This window comes from Pelodiscus sinensis, chromosome 16 (genome assembly GCF_049634645.1).
Source record: "Pelodiscus sinensis isolate JC-2024 chromosome 16, ASM4963464v1, whole genome shotgun sequence".
NCBI classification, from domain to species: Eukaryota; Metazoa; Chordata; order Testudines; family Trionychidae; genus Pelodiscus; species Pelodiscus sinensis.
The window spans coordinates 13,188,282-13,206,877 of NC_134726.1; the positions used below are offsets into that span (position 1 = coordinate 13,188,282).

Consider the following 18,596-nt stretch of genomic DNA (forward strand, 5'->3'; position numbering starts at 1 on the left):
AGATGTGTGTGTGTGTGTGTGTGTGTGTGTGTGTGTGTGTGTGTGTGTAGCATCTGTGAATTGTAGGACCTGTGTTAATGAGGCTAATTAAGTGGGCTGGATATGTCCTGTTCATAGCTTTTGATGTGAAAATGTAGATATTAAAAGGCAGAAGAAATTGGCTTGTGATGCACCACCTAGTTCTTCTGTACGGAGGTGGAGTGAGCATTGTAAGTGGCTTGGCTTATATAGTTTTTGTAAAATCCAGCCATGTGGAAGTTTGTTTTTTTATGGGAGTCTCTAGTTTTGAGAGCTCCTTCTTGATTTTCTTCTGTTTTCCTTGATTTTTCTTTCTGTATACGATGCTGATTAGGTGGTTCCTCATTTTCTTTGAGAGACTGTAGACTGTGCAGTATGTTGATTATAATGGATTTTTCACTTTCAGTATTGGGTATGATGTTCATCTGGTTGCACATTTCATAGAGGATAAGTACAATGCCTTTCATGTTAAAAAATCTCAGAGGGTAGCTATGTTTTCAACTTCTAGTGTGTCTTCCATGGTATGTTTTAGGCACATTGCATTAATGAATTAATTAAAGTCTTTCCCAAACCAAATCATAATTTTACTGGCATGGTGAATGTAACATGGGCAGGAGTTCAGTAGAATTTTCACCTCTCCTCAAACTCAGCTATACGTACCCAAAAGCCACAACTTCAGCCTCCAAGCTACAGTTGTGTTTGTAAATTGCAACATTTCTTCTATATGAAGTTCTTCCCCAGAGATCATGAAATTGCAAGTCCATGGATCACATCCCTCTGCTCTGCAGCCAAGTGCTGTTCAGTGAGACATAGGGCTGTAGCATTGATTTGGATAGCCTTTTTCTAGCACAGTAGCAGCAGGAGGTTTCTGGTCTTACAAGCAAGTGCAAGAAGCCTAGAATTTCCTTAGTTTAAAGCATTACTATGGCTGGGATTTGAACTGTTAAATGTAGACAAAGCCTTAGTTACAGTGTTGGTTCTATACCTGGAAATAATAGCTAGCATTTACCTGGCTTTTGGGAAATGAGGGATCTGATAAAAAAGGGCCTTAGTTCAGCAGAGAGGAGCATTGTTTAGGTTAAATATGCTGGTTGATTACATTTTGGATTGGCCTGTGTCATTTTTTATCAGTACTTTTAATGTTCAGCTAAATCATAGGGCCAGGAAATGTTTCTCTCCACATTTATATAAAGGTGCATTTGCCGTGAATACACAGCAAGAGAATACCTGCAGCTCAAATCAGTATAACCTATGTCTCTGAATTAGAATTTCTAGGTGGAATGAGACTTACATTGTCAATGGTTGAGATGAACAACAGCGCTGCTGAAGTTATGTGAAACACAATAATGAAAGCCAGAAGAATCAACATGCTTGCTCTGCGAAGGTTTAGTGTGTGATAAAGCTGTTAAAAAAAAAGGCATTATATAATTAGATTACCACTATGCAAACTGAATAGTTGATATCTTAAAACATGAATATGATCTCAGTTATTTATGGAATAGAAAGATCTGAGTATTAATTCTCTTCAGAGTAAGGACCTGCCACAATGTTTACTGTTCTTTAGGTTTTGAACCGGGAAGTTAAAGCAATCTTTCTTATACAGATAAAAGGCTCACCAGTAGCTCTCTTCAATTTTATTTTAGGGTAGCATCAAGTAACAATTTCACTAGATATACAGGATTAGTCAGTGAGTTCTTTATGTCCATTCCTATCACAATGAGTTACAACTTTATTTTTAAAAAGAGTGTGAATTGGAGTGTTGCTGTTTGTAATACACCAATTCCAGAGAGATATATTGTCCTACCCTTGTGGGGGACACACAGTTCCACAGAATTTCCTAGATGCACATACATTTCTTACTGTGAGCTTTTTTGGCAAGGAAATGGGGCTTCAGGAAACAGGGTCAAGGTTTCCTCAGGAAGGAAGGAATACTCAATTCATAAAGGATGATATTGCTGCTCAAACCAGAACAAAAGTAAGCAGTTCAGGATTTAGTTCGCAGATTAACTAGGTACACTATATTATAGCATTCCAAAAAGGTCTTAGCTTTTGTTTGAGGAAAACCCGTTCTATGCCTTTTGTCTATTGCTGACTTAGTGGTACTACTTTTTCCTCTGTAAGTGTAGCTTCACTCATTCTAACTGGTTTAATGTCAATAATTTTTTCCATTCTTTTTATTTCCCCTGCGTTTCCTACCAAAAAATGACAGAGAGAGCTGCCAAACATGGCCCAACCGGCCCTCCCGTTGACATCAAGAGCAATCTGAAAGGAACCACTCATAGAAAGGTATGGGCAGTTGCCAAACACAGAGGGGTGTGATGTTGGATTTTTTTAACAAATTTAAATGTGTGGTATTGCCTATGGCTATCCTTTGCCTTTTTTGCTCTTACTATTTAAGAATGTTTGACAATGAAAGTGTATTTTAATTATGTTCTGTTGAGTATTTTTCTGAGGGGTAGCTGTGTTAATCTGTTCCAGCAAAAGCGAGGAGTCCAGTGGCATCTTAAAGACTAACAGATTTATTTGGGCATAAGCTTTTGTGGGCTGGAACCCACTTGAATCCAGGCCATGAAAACTTATGCCCAAATACATTTGTTAGTCTTTAAGGGTATGTCTAGACTGCATCCCTCTGTCGGCAGAGGGAAACAGATTAGGCTGGTCGACATTGCAAATGAGGCAGGGATTTAAATATCCCGCTCCTAATTTGCATAAGCATGGCCACTGCAATTTGGTGACTCAGCACTTAGGCTTGAGTGTATTGATTTTCACCACCAAATCTACGGTAGCATATGACTGAAGCCTCTCGTCATGTTTGTGCCTGTTAATGTCAGAGAGCTCTTCCTTGAATGAAGAATGTAAGTCTTGTGGTTTTGTAGAAAGGTAGTCTGAAATCATCTATACAACTGATCTCCAAAGTGAATGGAGAGAACACTTCCTCCCTAGCTTAAGATTTAATTTTCAGGACAAATTGTGCCCAAAAAAGAACTTAATCAGGTATCAACAAAATGCTTGATGTCTTTGGTGCAAATATCTTTTGAGGCCTTCAGTTTTATGATTCTTAAGTGCAGGCATGATTGGGTGTAGGATGAGCTGGGCACCACAGGTTTAGGTAGAATACAGGTAATTTTGAGACTAATGTGCCCTTCATAGTGAAGGGTACTGGGGCATGATACACTAAACTGGGGCTTCTGAGTTTCTCTATAAGGCTGCCTGCCTTTTTAAGGTTTGAAAAGAAACAGCCCTTCCTCAACTCCCTCCTCCTGACTTGTAAGCAGCCTCCTATAGGATATGCTGGAATGCCTCAGAATGCAGTGGTCCAAACCAAAGAAGCTGGCCCTTAAGGATATTGAGGAGGTCAGGGGAAGAGTGAAATGCCTCAAGTGCTAGCCCAGTAGCAAAGCAGCAGTGGAAATAAACCTGCCAACCCACCCTGCTTTAGTAGGGTAGAAGCCCAGGAAGAGGATGAAGAGGTCTGTATAGGTCAGACATTATGAGCATCAACTCCCCTTTGTCTCAGGGCTGAGAAGAGCAGAGTTATCCCTAGTCAACTACACTCTGCCCTCCAAGTAACAGAAGCAGTAAGGTGGTGTGTTAGACCTAAGTGCCATATAACTTAGCTGCTTTTCCTGCTGAGACCATCCTGTAGCACAGGGAAGAGTCCACTCCCCTGCTGATACCCATAGCAGCTGACTCAAGCTGCAGGGCTATAAAATAGCAGTGTAGATATCCCCAGAGGGTCCCAGAGCCTGGTCTCTAACCCAAGCCCTATAGTTTACAGCCCTCCCCTCTTCCTCCAGTCTGAACCCCATGAGCCTAAATCTGCTGATACAGATCAGCTGTGAATGTTTAATGGCAGCATAGACATACTCTCAGACACCAGCCCCCATTCCCTGCCATCTCTCCCTGGGGACAGCTACTGGCTCTCTCATCCCATCCCTAAGGGAAACCGCTCCAATAGAGGAAGTTCAGTTCTGAAGCAAATTATTCCCCCTGACATTCTTGTTCTTCAGAGTTTGTGTAGGTTTTTTTTAAAATGGGAAGTTGTGATGAGATATTTCCCCTCTGCCCCTCAAATGTTGTGAGAGTTAATGAGTGCCAAAGAGGAGGCAAATTAACCCGACAGGCCAGAGCCGAGAGGAATCAGGCAGGGATATATTCCTGGAGTGGGCAAGGGAACCCAGCTGAGGAGGAATGAGATGGGGAGGACACATAAGGCTACGTCTACACTGGCCCCTTTTCCGGAAGGGGCATGTAAATTTCAGCAGTCGTCGTAGGGAAATCCGCGGGGGATTTAAATATCCCCCGCGGCATTTAAATAAAAATGTCCGCCGCTTTTTTCCGGCTTTTAAAAAAGCCGGAAAAGAGCGTCTAGACTGGCCCCGATCCTCCGGAAAAAGTGCCCTTTTCCGGAGGCTCTTATTCTTTGAAGTAAGAATAAGAGCCTCCGGAAAAGGGCACTTTTTCCGGAGGATCGGGGCCAGTCTAGACGCTCTTTTCCGGCTTTTTTAAAAGCCGGAAAAAAGCGGCGGACATTTTTATTTAAATGCCGCGGGGGATATTTAAATCCCCCGCGGATTTCCCTACGACGACTGCTGAAATTTACATGCCCCTTCCGGAAAAGGGGCCAGTGTAGACGTAGCCATTAAGAACAGAATTTGGAAGTAGTTAGGGCCTCTGAGAAAGGGGAAACACCCCCAGCAGAAGGGGAGGAATGGTTGGAGACTGCAAAGTGTGTTGGCTGCAGTCATGGGCTTTGGGAATGAGGAGACGGCTCAGAAAAGAAGCAGTGAGGCTTATGAGAGAGCCTGGACTGCTGAGCTGAGTGTCCTTGGGCTAGAAGTTGTAGATGAGGGTGGCCTGACTTCTACTGGGAGTTGCAGAGAGGCAGTCAAGGGGAAGGCCGACTAGGAATACTAGAGAACTATACTTGGGGAGGGGGAACTTTGACTGACCTAGCCAGAGGGCTGAGTCTCAGCAAGGACACTGCAGTTCCTGAAACAGAGAGGAGCTGCAGGCAGGCCAGTGAGTTGGAGTCACTGCACACACTGCAAACCATCCAAGAAAATGGTGACTGAATATGTTAATTCCCAGAGCAATATGCAGGAGCTGGTATAAATCAGTGGTGGGTAACCTCAGGGACCTTTTGTTTATTGTTGCCCACGTGCAGGGTGGCCAGATTCCACTAGTTTCTGTCTGCATCATTTCCCCACCCCCAGTATTAATAAAGTCACGTGCACATAAAACAAGGCCATGTGAAGCATGGGGTGTGGTGATTGCACACAACATTGACTAAGAGTGGGGTGCTCCCTCTGAAGCCACTCAAAGTGCTGCTGCAGTTCAGTCGGCACACCTCGCAATTTCTAGGCATGCAAAATGACCCTAACCCAGGAGACTACAACGACGATGAGGCCCATTCACTAGCTGTGTCACCCATTGCTTGGGTAAATGGTGAGTGGTGTGCCCTGTGACAGGAATATTAGTGAACAGATTTGATCTGTATGCACACCACATTCCAATATGCAGCAACAGCAGTGATACCTCTGTAAAAATTAAGCTACTCCCTGCATGATGGTGGTGGTCTTCGTTACACAGCATTTTGTTGGGATGGGAAAGGAGATAGTAGGGGTACGTCTAGATTACATGGCACTGTCGATGGAGCCATGTAAACTAGTTTACCCGGCTTAGGCAAAAAAGCGGGGATTTAAATAATCCCCGCTTTGTTAAAATAAACATGGCCACCGCGCTGTGCCAACGATCAGGTGTATTAGAGCTGGAGGCTCCCTGCAAGAAGCCTCGCGGTCCTCCCACACCCATTCCAAGAAAGAGCAGTAGAAGAGAGTCCTCCAAGCTAAGAAGCTAATCAGGCTCAATGTAAAAAGAGCTGCAGGGTCAATGTGCATTCAGTCAGCCAGTAGGGACTGGGGAGCAAGGAAAGTGCTCCTGGCTGCTAGGACTCTAGAAAGATAAGGGTCACAGGGAAGTTGCCCAGGAAAATGTAGTTAATTAAAAGGATGTGGCTGATATTTAGAAGATCCCTGGGTTGGGGTCTGGAGTAGTGGGTGAGCCTCAGTCCCCCCAACGGCAGCTGCAGGGAAGGGGGCTCAACTGAGACTGATTCAGCTGGAGATCTGGGGATTTGTGAATTGAGTTCAAGAGAAGTGACTCAGCTGGAGAGCTGGGGTCTCTGAGGACTCAAGAGAATCCGAATGAAAGCAAAGAGTCTCCAGCGAGGAAGCCCTAGGGGCATTGCTCCACATCAGAGTCTCCAGCAAGGAAGCCCTAAGGGCATTGCTCCACATCAGAGTCTCCAGCAAGGAAGCCTTAGGGGCATTGCTCCACATCAGAGTCTCCAGCGAGGAAGCCCTAGGGGCATTGCTCCACATCAGAGACTCCAGCGAGGAAGCCCTAGGGGCATTGCTCCACATCAGAGTCTCCAGCGAGGAAGCCCCAGGGACATTGCTCCACATCAGAGTCTCCAGCGAGGAAGCCCTAGGGGCATTGCTCCACATCAGAGTCTCCAGCGAGGAAGCCCCAGGGACATTGCTCCACATCAGAGTCTCCAGCGAGGAAGCCCCAGGGACATTGCTCCACATCAGAGACTCCAGCGAGGAAGCCCTAGGGGCATTGCTCCACATCAGAGTCTCCAGCGAGGAAGCCCTAGGGGCATTGCTCCACATCAGAGTCTCCAGCGAGGAAGCCCCAGGGACATTGCTCCACATCAGAGTCTCCAGCGAGGAAGCCCCAGGGACATTGCTCCACATCAGAGTCTCCAGTGAGGAAGCCCTAGGGGCATTGCTCCACATCAGTCTCCAGCAAGGAAGCCCTAGGGGCATTGCTCCACATCAGAGTCTCCAGCGAGGAAGCCCCAGGGACATTGCTCTACATCAGAGTCTCCAGCGAGGAAGCCCCAGGGACATTGCTCCACATCAGAGTCTCCAGCGAGGAAGCCCTAGGGGCATTGCTCCACATCAGAGTCTCCAGCGAGGAAGCCCCAGGGACATTGCTCCATATCAGAGTCTCCAGTGAGGAAGCCCTAGGGGCATTGCTCCACATCAGAGTCTCCAGCGAGGAAGCCCTAGGGGCATTGCTCCACATCAGAGTCTCCAGCGAGGAAGCCCCAGGGACATTGCTCCACATCAGAGTCTCCAGTGAGGAAGCCCTAGGGGCATTGCTCCACATCAGAGTCTCCAGCGAGGAAGCCCCAGGGACATTGCTCCACATCAGAGTCTCCAGCGAGGAAGCCCTAGGGGCATTGCTCCACATCAGAGTCTCCAGCGAGGAAGCCCTAGGGGCATTGCTCCACATCAGAGTCTCCAGCGAGGAAGCCCCAGGGACATTGCTCCACATCAGAGTCTCCAGTGAGGAAGCCCTAGGGGCATTGCTCCACATCAGAGTCTCCAGCGAGGAAGCCCTAGGGGCATTGCTCCACATCAGAGTCTCCAGTGAGGAAGCCCTAGGGGCATTGCTCCACATCAGAGTCTCCAGCGAGGAAGCCCCAGGGACATTGCTCCACATCAGAGTCTCCAGCGAGGAAGCCCCAGGGACATTGCTCCACATCAGAGTCTCCAGTGAGGAAGCCCTAGGGGCATTGCTCCACATCAGAGTCTCCAGCGAGGAAGCCCTAGGGGCATTGCTCCACATCAGAGTCTCCAGTGAGGAAGCCCTAGGGGCATTGCTCCACATCAGAGTCTCCAGTGAGGAAGCCCTAGGGGCATTGCTCCACATCAGAGTCTCCAGTGAGGAAGCCCTAGGGGCATTGCTCCACATCAGAGTCTCCAGTGCGGAACCCCTAGGGGCATTGCTCCACATCAGAGTCTCCAGTGAGGAAGCCCTAGGGGCATTGCTCCACATCAGAGTCTCCAGCGAGGAAGCCCCAGGGACATTGCTCCACATCAGAGTCTCCAGTGAGGAAGCCCTAGGGGCATTGCTCCACATCAGAGTCTCCAGCGAGGAAGCCCTAGGGGCATTGCTCCACATCAGAGTCTCCAGCGAGGAAGCCCTAGGGGCATTGCTCCACATCAGAGTCTCCAGCGAGGAAGCCCCAGGGGCATTGCTCCACATCAGAGTCTCCAGCGAGGAAGCCCCAGGGGCATTGCTCCACATCAGAGTCTCCAGCGAGGAAGCCCTAGGGGCATTGCTCCACATCAGAGTCTCCAGTGAGGAAGCCCTAGGGGCATTGCTCCACATCAGAGTCTCCAGTGAGGAAGCTCTAGGGGCATTGCTCCACATCAGAGTCTCCAGCGAGGAAGCCCCAGGGGCATTGCTCCACATCAGAGTCTCCAGTGAGGAAGCCTTAGGGGCATTGCTCCACATCAGAGTCTCCAGTGAGGAAGGACTATTGAAGGACTGAGCTCAGGGAAAGCTGTAAGACACTGATGGGCAACCTTGGCTAGTGAGTGGGCTGCATAAGTGGCCCTCTGTCTCTTTGGGCTGCAAGATTGTCGTAACCAAGACAGCCTGCTGGGATAGAGTAGTTTTGCTAACCACGCTTGCATCCCTAGAATTTGCGAGACATGCTGATTGATTCTTACCATTCGGACTGAACGCAGAGGGAGCACACAGCTCTTAGTCAATGTTGTGTTCAATCCACACACACCTCATTTCCCCTGCCCTTGCTTTACATGTATGTCACTTTATTAATACTAGTGGGGTAAAGAAAATGATATGAATGGAAACCAATGGAATCTGGCCACCCTGCACATGTGCAACAGTAAACAAAATGTCTCGTGAGCCACACATAGAACCCCAATGGGCAGCAGGTTGTCCACCACCGCTACAGGACACTATTGAGGGCATTGAGATAGGCCTAGCTGGACTGTATGCTGTGGTGGGATTTGTTTAGTTTCACACATGAGCTGAGTCACCAAAGGTCCTCCTAAAGAGCGCAGCACCGTGAAGGGAGGAGACAGAGAAAACTGCAGGTGTGCACACATTCAATGTGGGCTACTCATGCGAAATGAGTACACTCTGTTACAATGGTATTTTGTAGATCCACCAAAATCAACATTACAATCCTCGTGTTCCTGTTCAAGTTAGTATTCGCTGAAGAAAAGAAAAATAAGTAGTCTTGAAGAAGTCATAGGTTTTTAATAAGAGTAACAAAAGTTTGCTGTTAAATCAGAGGCTTGTCTGTCTAATTTGCCTCTTTGCAGGCTAGTTATAAGTGGATCACTTATTTCAGTGACCAGAAAGTATCCAAAGATCTTCAAAACTTTTAAACCCAAAATTTAGACACTGGTGCTGCAATATAATATTTGGTTCTAAAAAATTTCTTATCTTTTGGGGACTTGGAATGACCCTGGCTCTTTATCAGTATCCATTTCTCCTATTCTAAAATGATTAGCAAGGAAACTGTCATTCACAAGTTTCCTGTGTTTAGGCTCTTTGTCACAGGAAAGGTAGTTTGTACTGCTCAAGGACCTTCCTGAGCAGAGTTACAATTTAATATTCTGTCATTTGGAAGAGTGCCTGCTCTTCCAGGTCAGGAAGCCCTGTATGTGTTAATTTTAGATGGCCACAACAAAAATAAACAAGTTTAGATCAATTGAACTCACCAGGATTAGTCATGTACAAAGCTACTGAGATGAATTATTTGCAAGATTAGACAGATTATGCTTGGCATACAGCATATGTTAATATGCTATTCATATAAATAGTCTTAGCAATCTAAAAGCTTCTAGAAAGGGGTAAAGTTTGGTTTATTTAATAACATTTAAAAAGTCAAATATGAGTTGTCAGTTAGTAATATTGCAATAGTCCTATTAAACCTGCAAGTTTCATATTTATAAGTTTCCAGATGGATCTGCTTGTTTCACATGAAAAAGTATCAGAATCACAAAAGGCTGAAAGCATTCTGGATTTTAAGTCCAAGCCAAAACTTCAGAAAATCTTTGAGATAGTCAGGTTGCCAAAAATGTTAAGTTGCTTCCAGACTTCTAATATCGGCCCAAAACCTAGGAAATGCCTAATATTTTGCAAACCAGTTCCCTATTTTGAATGTTTTAGGCTTACTGTCGGAACAATGTATTGAATACGCAGTGTCAACTTCAAGCCTTAATATTTAACACCACTGTATAAATATGTAGAATTGCATAACTAAGTGCCAAAATTTAGCAAAACAATATTGTGTAATCTATTAATCACAAACTATTGAGTTATTAAAATCCTATTGAATAGATCCACATTTGAGATAACAAGCGTTTATAGTTATACTCATGTAAATGGTGAGAACAGAAGCTCGGTTTTTATATTAACAGCAAAAAAGTTCCAATTAATACATAAATGAGTATCAGAGCAGTAGCCGTGTTAGTCTGGATCTGCAAAAGTGACATGGAGTCCTGTGGCACCGTAGGGATTTAAATGTCCCGGGCTTCATTTGCATGTTCCCGGGTGCCACCATTTTTAAATGCCCCGTAGTTCGAACTATCTGCCCACTGCTACACGCGGCACGGACTAGGTAGTTTGAATTAAAGCTCCTAATTCAAACTTCCGTTATTCCTCCTGCATCTGACGAAGTGGGTCTTTGCCCATGAAAGTTTATGCTCCAATACATCTGTTAGTCTATAAGGTGCCACTGGACTCCTTGTCGCTTTTACATAAATTAGATATCCCTGTTTTATTCCAAGGATATACTCAACTGCTATCTTAGCTTGCTATAGTAGGCAGGAATATTATACGCAGCTTCCATTTGTCTTTTTTCTAGCCTTTTCAGTTCCACACCCTCTGGGTACAAACTCTTTGCACTTTGTATTTATTATCACAACTAGATAAGCTTGAATGATGTGCCTATGCAGCACATCCCCTCTCTGCCTGCTCTTCCCAATCATTTGAGATACACAGATGTTAGTGCCTTGTATAAGGTGTCACAGCAACTTAGTCACAGAGCTGGGAAGAGAAAACAGGTTTTACAACTGCTTTGTATTATACAGAGCAGAAAGATTTTTAACAAAGACATCACTGGACTGTGAATAGCTTGCCTTTACATGCCATTTTAGCAGCAATATACTATAGGATTTATGCTGGCCTGTTACTAAGAAAATCAGGTATCTTTAACCTACTGATTTATAGAATTACAGGGTTGGTAAAGACCTCAGAAGGTCATAGAGTCCAACTCCCTGTTAAAAGCAGGACAAATCCCAACTAAATCATCTAAGCCAGGGCATTGTCAACCTCTAGGGATGGAGATTCCACCACCTCCCTAGGTAACCCAATCCAGTGCTTCACCACCCTCCTAGTGAAATACTTTTTCCTAATATCCAACCTAAACCTCCCCCATTGCAACTTGAGACCATTGTTCTTTGTTCTCTCATCTGTCACCAATGAGAACAGACTCACTTCATCCTTTTTGGAACCCCCCTTCAGATACTTGAAGGCTGCTATCAAATCTCATCTTACTCTTCTCTTCTGCAGACTAAATAGGCCAAATCCTTCAGCCTCGCCTTGTAAATCATGTACTCCACTCCCTAATCAATTTTGATGCCCTGCGTTGGTCTCTCTCCAATGGGTCCACATCCCTTCTGTAGTGGGGAGGTCCAGAATATTCAGTGCTCCACACGTGGCCTCACCAGTGCCGAATGAAGGGGAATAATCACTTCCCTAGATCTGCTGACAATGCTTCTACTAATGTACCACAATATTCCATTAGCCTTCTTGGCTACAAGGACACTCTGTTGACTCATATTCAGCTTCTCATCCACTGTAATCCCCAGGTCCTTTTCTACTGAACTGCTAGTTAGTCAATTGGTCCCCAGCCTGTAGCAGTACTTGGGATTTTTCTGTCCCAAGTGCAGAACTCTTGTTGAACCTCATCAGATTTCTTTTGGCCCAATCCTCCAATTTGTCTAGCTTTGGATCTTATTATTATCTTCCAGAGTATCTACTTCGCCCCCTCTCCCCAGCTTAGTGTCACCCGCAAGTTTGCTGAGGTTACAATCCATCCCCTCATCCAGGTAATTAATAAAGATGTTGAACAAAAACTGGCCCCAGAACCGACCCCGGCATACTCCACTTGATACCAACCACCAACCAAACATTGAGCCATTGATCACTACCTATTGAGCTTGACGATCTACCCAGCTTTCTACCTATCCACCTTACAGTTCATATATCCAATCCATAATTCTTTTACTTGCTGGCAAAAATACTGTGAGAGACTGTATCAAAACCTTTGCTAAAGTCAATGTATATTATGTTCACTGCCTTCCCCATATCCACAGAGCCAGCTATCTTCTGATAGCAGGAATAGTTGGCTGTTCCCAATCTTCTAAGCACTTCTTTTCCAATATTTAAATATAAGGCAACACAGGAAAAAAATGGGTTATCTGTTTCTGCTAATGCAGGACATCTCTTCAAAAGAATCACTGCTGCTTTCCAGTCTAGATGTGGCAGATATCTTTCCATTGAGAGACTTTTTCTTATCAGGAAGATTCCTGATAACCAGCTTCAGTTTCTCATCTTTATTTCCTTGATCCTATTTGAAACACCCTGTTAAGCCCTATTCAATTTTAACTTTGTGATGTTTATCGCCTGGGCTTTTTCCCCTCCTCTGTGCCAATTGTTCCTCCCCCTTTATATGGCAAGTTCAGGCCTGTACACAGGAATTTGTGTGTGTGTGTGGGGGGGGGGGGATGCTTTTTTGTAACTGTGGACTGCAAGGGTGTGAATGCACTCTCATGGTGCCCCCAGTAAGCAGGAAATCAGCCCCAGCCTTCCCCCTGATGGTCAGGCCATGGGGGAGGGAGGCTCAGGTAGCGCACTGCTTCCCCGGGCTGGCTGGAGCATGCTTACCTGGGGGACCATGGGAGGTGTTTTCGCAACTCCCCCTCCCCCACCCCATGCACGGGCCTGAAGTTGTTTACTAAAGTTTAAAGCTTGAACAAATCTGTCTTTCCTGACTAAAGACCCAGTTCTGGAAGGCAACTTCAGCATCCCCCTCCTGCCTGTCAAACTCTCACTATTTGTATATTGAAACAAAAAACAGGACTATGTAGCACTCTAAAGACTAACAAGATGGTTTATTAGGTGATGAGCTTTCGTGGACCAGACCCACTTCCTCAGATCACATAGTGGAAGAAAATTGTCACAACCATATATACCAAAGGATACAATTTTAAAAAATGAACACATATGAAAAGGACAAATCACATTTCAGAACAGAAGAGGAATGGGGGGGGGGAGGTAAATGTATCTGTTTTTTGTTTCAGCTACACCAGACTAACACTGCTACATTCCTATCACTATTTGTATATTGTTCATTTACTGTGACCAACAGAGCTTCACCATGGAAAGATGATTTAGTTACTTTTATCCTGTGCTGATTGTGCTGAGTTGGATTTTTATTGACAAAGCTAGTACTTGCCATGGCAAAGCTTTTGTCATGAGCGGGGAGGGTTAAGTACCTGTGAATGACCAAACCTTTGTCACTCACATGCCAGTGTAGATAAACTGAGATAATTTCTTTGTCAGACAAAGAGAAGTAATTAGGGTATCTGTGGTAAAGCACTTTCCACACATTTGAGATTTCTTTAACGAGAAGAACAGACAAGTTCACCAGGGGTTAAAATTTGATTTCAAGCCTTGGCTGCATTTTCTTTGTCAGTAGTAATACAAAACGGAATCAGAGGAAGCCTGTCCTCTATTTATGAACCCACAGTAGTGTAAGGCTACATATTTTAAAGTTAGAAGAAAAAACTTTGTATGCACTGGCATGAGAGGTTTGTTACTTATGATGGATCACAAGAGTTTTGACTTAATCACAATAAGTTCATTTTACTCAGAGTTCTTGTGCAATATCTTATGGTTTCTTGTGATATCTCACATGTAAAACAGAAGCCTGTTAATGTTTTCATTGTACCTTTGTCCCCTAATCTTGTATAAAATTCACTGGTTTGTACGAACAATTGGAAATGTGTGATTTTTTAAATCTAGGATGTTTTCCATATCCAATCATCTTCAGTAAGTAAAGCAAAATAAGCTGGTTCGCTTAGTGGATTTTTTTTCAAATTAGCAAAAGCTTTTTCTGTACACTTCTTAACCTACTAAGCCTTAAATGTATGAAAATGTGCAAGACAAGTCATACATTCAGGAAGCTTAATATTGTTCGATTAACTCCTTTAGGGTACATCTACTCAGCAGGGCAAAAGTCAAATTAAGATACACATCTTCAGCTACATCAGTTGTATAGCTGAAGTCAAAATAGCTTTTGGCACTGGCTACACAGTAGGAAGTCGAAGGAAGAACACTCTTCCTCCAACTTCCCTTACGCCTCATAAATTGAGGGTTACAGGAGTTGGAGTAAGAAATCCTCCATCTCCACATTATTTCAAAATAATACTGCTGTGTAGATGTACCCTTAGTGAAAACAACAAACTTTTGTTTCAGTATTCGAGTCTGTTTAACAGTATGTTTGGGGAGCACAATTTTGGGACTAAACTAAGTGCCATTCTTTGTGATGAGGAACAGACAAATAGGAGACATTGGTTGCTTTTCCATTTGAATAAATGTCATTTTCTTAAACAGGATAGAATATTAAAATAAGCAGCATGAAACCTAATAGAAACAAAAAACAGGACTATGTAGCACTTTAAAGACTAACAAGATGGTTTATTAGGTGATGAGGTTTCGTGGGCCAGACCCACTTCCTCAGATCAAATAGTGGAAGAAAATTGTCACAACTAATAGACTTTAAGGTCAGAAGGGACCATTATGATCATCTAGTCTGACCCCCAGCTCAGAGCAGGCCACAGAATCTCACCCGCCCCCCCAGAATAATCCTCTCACCTATATCTCAGATATTGAAGCCTTCAAATACTTTGAAGACCCCAAGATGCAGAGAATCCTCCAGCTGTGATTTGTACAACCATATATACCAAAGGATACAATTTAAAAAATGAACACATATGAAAAGGACAAATCAAATTTCTGAACAGAAGGGGGATTGGAGGAGGAGGTAAATGTCTGTGAGCTAATGATATTAGAGGGGATAATTGGGGAAGCTTTCTTTGTAATGGGTAAGATAATTAGAGTCTTTATTCAAACTTAGGCGTAAAGTGTCAAATTTAAGCATGAATGACAGTTCAGAGGATTCTCTTTCAAGTGGGCTATGTCTAGACTGGCATGATTTTCCGCAAATGCTTTTAATGGAAAAGTTTTTCTGTTAAAAGCATTTGTGGAAAAGAGCGTCTAGATTGACATGGATGCTTTTCTGCAAAAGCACTTTTTGCAGAAAAGCGTCTGTGCCAATCTAGACGCGGTTTTGCGCAAGAAAGCCCCGATTGCCATTTTTGCGATCGGGGCTTTTTTGTGCAAAACAATACCGCGTTGTCTACACTGGCCCTCTTGCGCAAAAGCATTTGAGCAAGAGGGCTTTTGCCCGAACAGGAGCAGCATAGTATTTCCGCAAGAACACTGACAATCTTACATGAGATCGTCAGTATTCTTGCGGAAATTCAAGCGGCCAGTGTAGACAGCTGGCAAGTTTTTCCACAAAAACAAGCGGAAAAACTTGCCAGTCTAGATGCAGCCGTGTAGTCTTAAAAGGTCTTTGAAGCAGGATGCAGGTAACCAAGTCGTTGAGACAATGTCCTTTCTGGTTGAAATGGCAAGAAACTGTTTTTTCTTTGTGATCCTGTCTAATATCTGTTTTGTGGGCATTGATCCTTTGGCGAAGTGTCTGAGACGTTTGTCCAATGTACATAGCAGACGGACACTTTCAGCACATGTAGCATAAATTATATTTCTGGTTGCGCAGGAATATGTGTTCTTGATCTTATAACTCACATGGTTAGGTCCAATAATGGTGTCAGCAGAATGAATATGTGGACAAAGCTGGCAACGGGGTTTGTTGCAAGGGAAAGTTCCAAGTTGCAAGAATCATCTTGAGGTTAGGTGGTTGTCTAACCTCAAGATGATTCTTACCAACAACCACAGGATATACCCCACTAACACCAACCCTGGAACTTTACTTTAGGCAACTAGATACAGGGCCGGACCGAGTCATTCCAGCGCCCTGGGCAGACAGTTTAATTGAGCCTCGGGTTGGGGGAGGGCTCATGCACGGCCCCGCCCCCACCCTGCACGTGGGGGAGGGTACCTAGAGCTGGCGGTGGCAGGATGCACCTGCCTGGCCCGGCCCAGCCCGGCTACTGCCGCTGGCATGCAACCCAATGCCACCCGGGGCGGGCGGGCCGAGCCTGGCCATATAGGGCCTCGTAGCTGATGGGAGAAGGGCGCTGCTGGCTGGCACTGCGGGGGTTAACCGCTGGGAGCTGCTGCAGCTTGTGATCTGCAGCCGGGTGCCTGATGGTAGCTATAAGGGGCGCTGCACATCAGGTGCCCCCCATAGGTTGGCGCTCTGGGCAGCTGCCCAGCTAGCCCATGCCTTAATCCAGCCCTGACTAGATATTGACATCTTAGCTTCTAAATACTCTTCAGAATATTAGCCCTGTGGATCTGTAAAGTTCGTAGAGTAGTGAATACATTATATTCTTTACACCCTGTGTATAAGGACACTTCAAGCTCGATTCCTTACTTGTATTAATTAGGAATGTGAAAGGTTAACTGGTTAACCAGTCAGAGCTGGAGCAGCTCTTCAACCAGTCAGTAGGAGCTGAGAGATTGGCCTGGTGGGGGGGCAGGAGCAGTGCAAGCCTCTGCCCCCTCCCGCCTATCTGGAGCAGAAAGCCATGTGGAGTGAACAGCCTAAAGTTTTAAGCCATCTGGGACTGCAGCAGGCAGGGAGCCCAGGCTGCCCTGGGGGCACTGCAGGGCTGCTGGCTGGGAGCTGCTTAGGTAGGTGCTTCCTGGACAGAGCCTGCCTCTGGCACCCCAGCCCCTCCCTTAGCTCCCTCTCCCAGGTCACCATCAAAATCCTGTGCACCCCTTGCCCCAGGTCAGAACTCCCTCCCAGACCCTTCACCATAAGAGCATAAGAACGGCCATACTGGGTCAGACCAAAGGTCCATCTAGTCCAGTATCTTGTCTGCCAACAATGGCCAATACCAGATGCCCCAGGGAGAGGGATCACAACAGGTAATCCTCACGTAATCCCTCCCCTGTCACCCACCTCCAGAGAAACAGAGGCTAGGGATACCTTTCTCACCCATCTTGGCTAATAGCCATTGATGGATCTAACCTCCACAAATCTATCTTGCTCTTTTTTGAACCCTGTTAAAGTTCTAGCCTTTACCACATCCTCTGGCAAGGAGTTCCACAGGTTGACTGTGCGCTGAGTGAAGAAAAACTTCCTTTTTGTTTGTTTTAAATCTGCTGCCTATTCATTTCATTTAGTGACACCTCGTTCTTTTATTGTGGGAATAAGTAAATAACTTTTCCTTATTCACTTTTTCCACACCAGTCATGATTTTATAGACCTCTTCACAGTCTGCTTTGGTCTTAACTATCTTGAGCAGTTTGGTATCCTCTGCAAATTTTGCCACCTCACTGTTTACCCCTTTCTCTAGTTCATTTATAAATAAGTTGACTAGGATGGGTCCTAGGACAGACCCTTAGGGGATCCCACTAGTTACACCACCTCCTACACCCCTTCCCCAGGCCAGAATCCTCTTCTGTACCCCAGTCCTTGACCCAAATCACAACCCCTTCCTTCACTCAAACTCCCTCTCAAACCTCACACTGTCTCCTGCACCCTACTTTCCCTACCCCATGCACCCTTCTGCACCCAACCTCCATCCTAGACCCTGCACTCCCTCCATAAAAAAGTGACCACTTGCCAAAATTTTGGAATACCTTCCCCCCCAGAAAATTATTGCCTGCCTCTGTTGTAGTATGTGTACTTTTATGTTCTATAGATATTTTGCAGGTTTTCTAATTTGACGGTTTAAAAATGTCCTTATCACCTAATCATAGAATCCTAGGGCTGGAATAGACCTCAGAAGGTCATCAAGTTCAGCCTCCTGCCCAAAGCAGGACCAATCCCAACTAAATCATCCCATCCAGGGCTTCGTCAAGCTGAGACTTAAAAACCTCTAGGGATGGAGATTTTAACCCCCTTCCTAGGTAACTCATTCCAGTGCTTCCCCACCGTCCTAGGGAAATAGTTTTTCCTAATATCCAACCTAGATTTCCCCATACTGTGTCAGATGAAAGGATCCTGGGTTACATGTACCAGTCTCTGACTCTGGCTAGTGCTGGCTGTTTCAGAGGAAATGAACAAGACAATTTTGAGTGATCCCTCCCTATGACCAAGTATGTGGCAGCCAGAGATTTTGGGACACACGGGCTGTGTCAAGACTGGCAAGTTTTTCCACAAAAGCACCTGCTTTTGCAGAAAAACTTGCTAACTGTCTACACTGGCCGCTTGAATTTCCGCAAGAGCACTGACAATCTCATGTAAGAAATCAGTGCTTCTTGCGGAAATACTATGCTGCTCCCGTTCGGGCAAAAGTCCTTTTGCGCAAAAGCTTTTGCGCAAAAGGGCCAGTGTAGACAGCTCAGATTTGTTTCGCACAAAAAAGCCCCAATTGTGAAAATGACGATCGGGACTTTTTTGTGCAAAAGCGCGTCTAGATTGGCACAGACATTTTTCCGCAAAAAGTGCTTTTGTGGAAAAGTGTCCGTGC

At 45.1% G+C, this 18,596-nt stretch overlaps 1 protein-coding gene across 1 annotated transcript in view; it reads right to left on the reverse strand.

The window, feature by feature from the left end:
• Nucleotides 1–18,596, reverse strand: part of EMP2 (epithelial membrane protein 2) — a 72,496-nt gene that overhangs the window by 17,410 nt on the left and 36,490 nt on the right. Inside the window, exon 2 of the mRNA XM_075899292.1 lies at nt 1,310–1,420. Coding sequence (XP_075755407.1) covers nt 1,310–1,387 — 78 coding nt within the window. The 5' untranslated portion in view covers nt 1,388–1,420. The remainder of the gene's footprint in view (nt 1–1,309; nt 1,421–18,596) is intronic.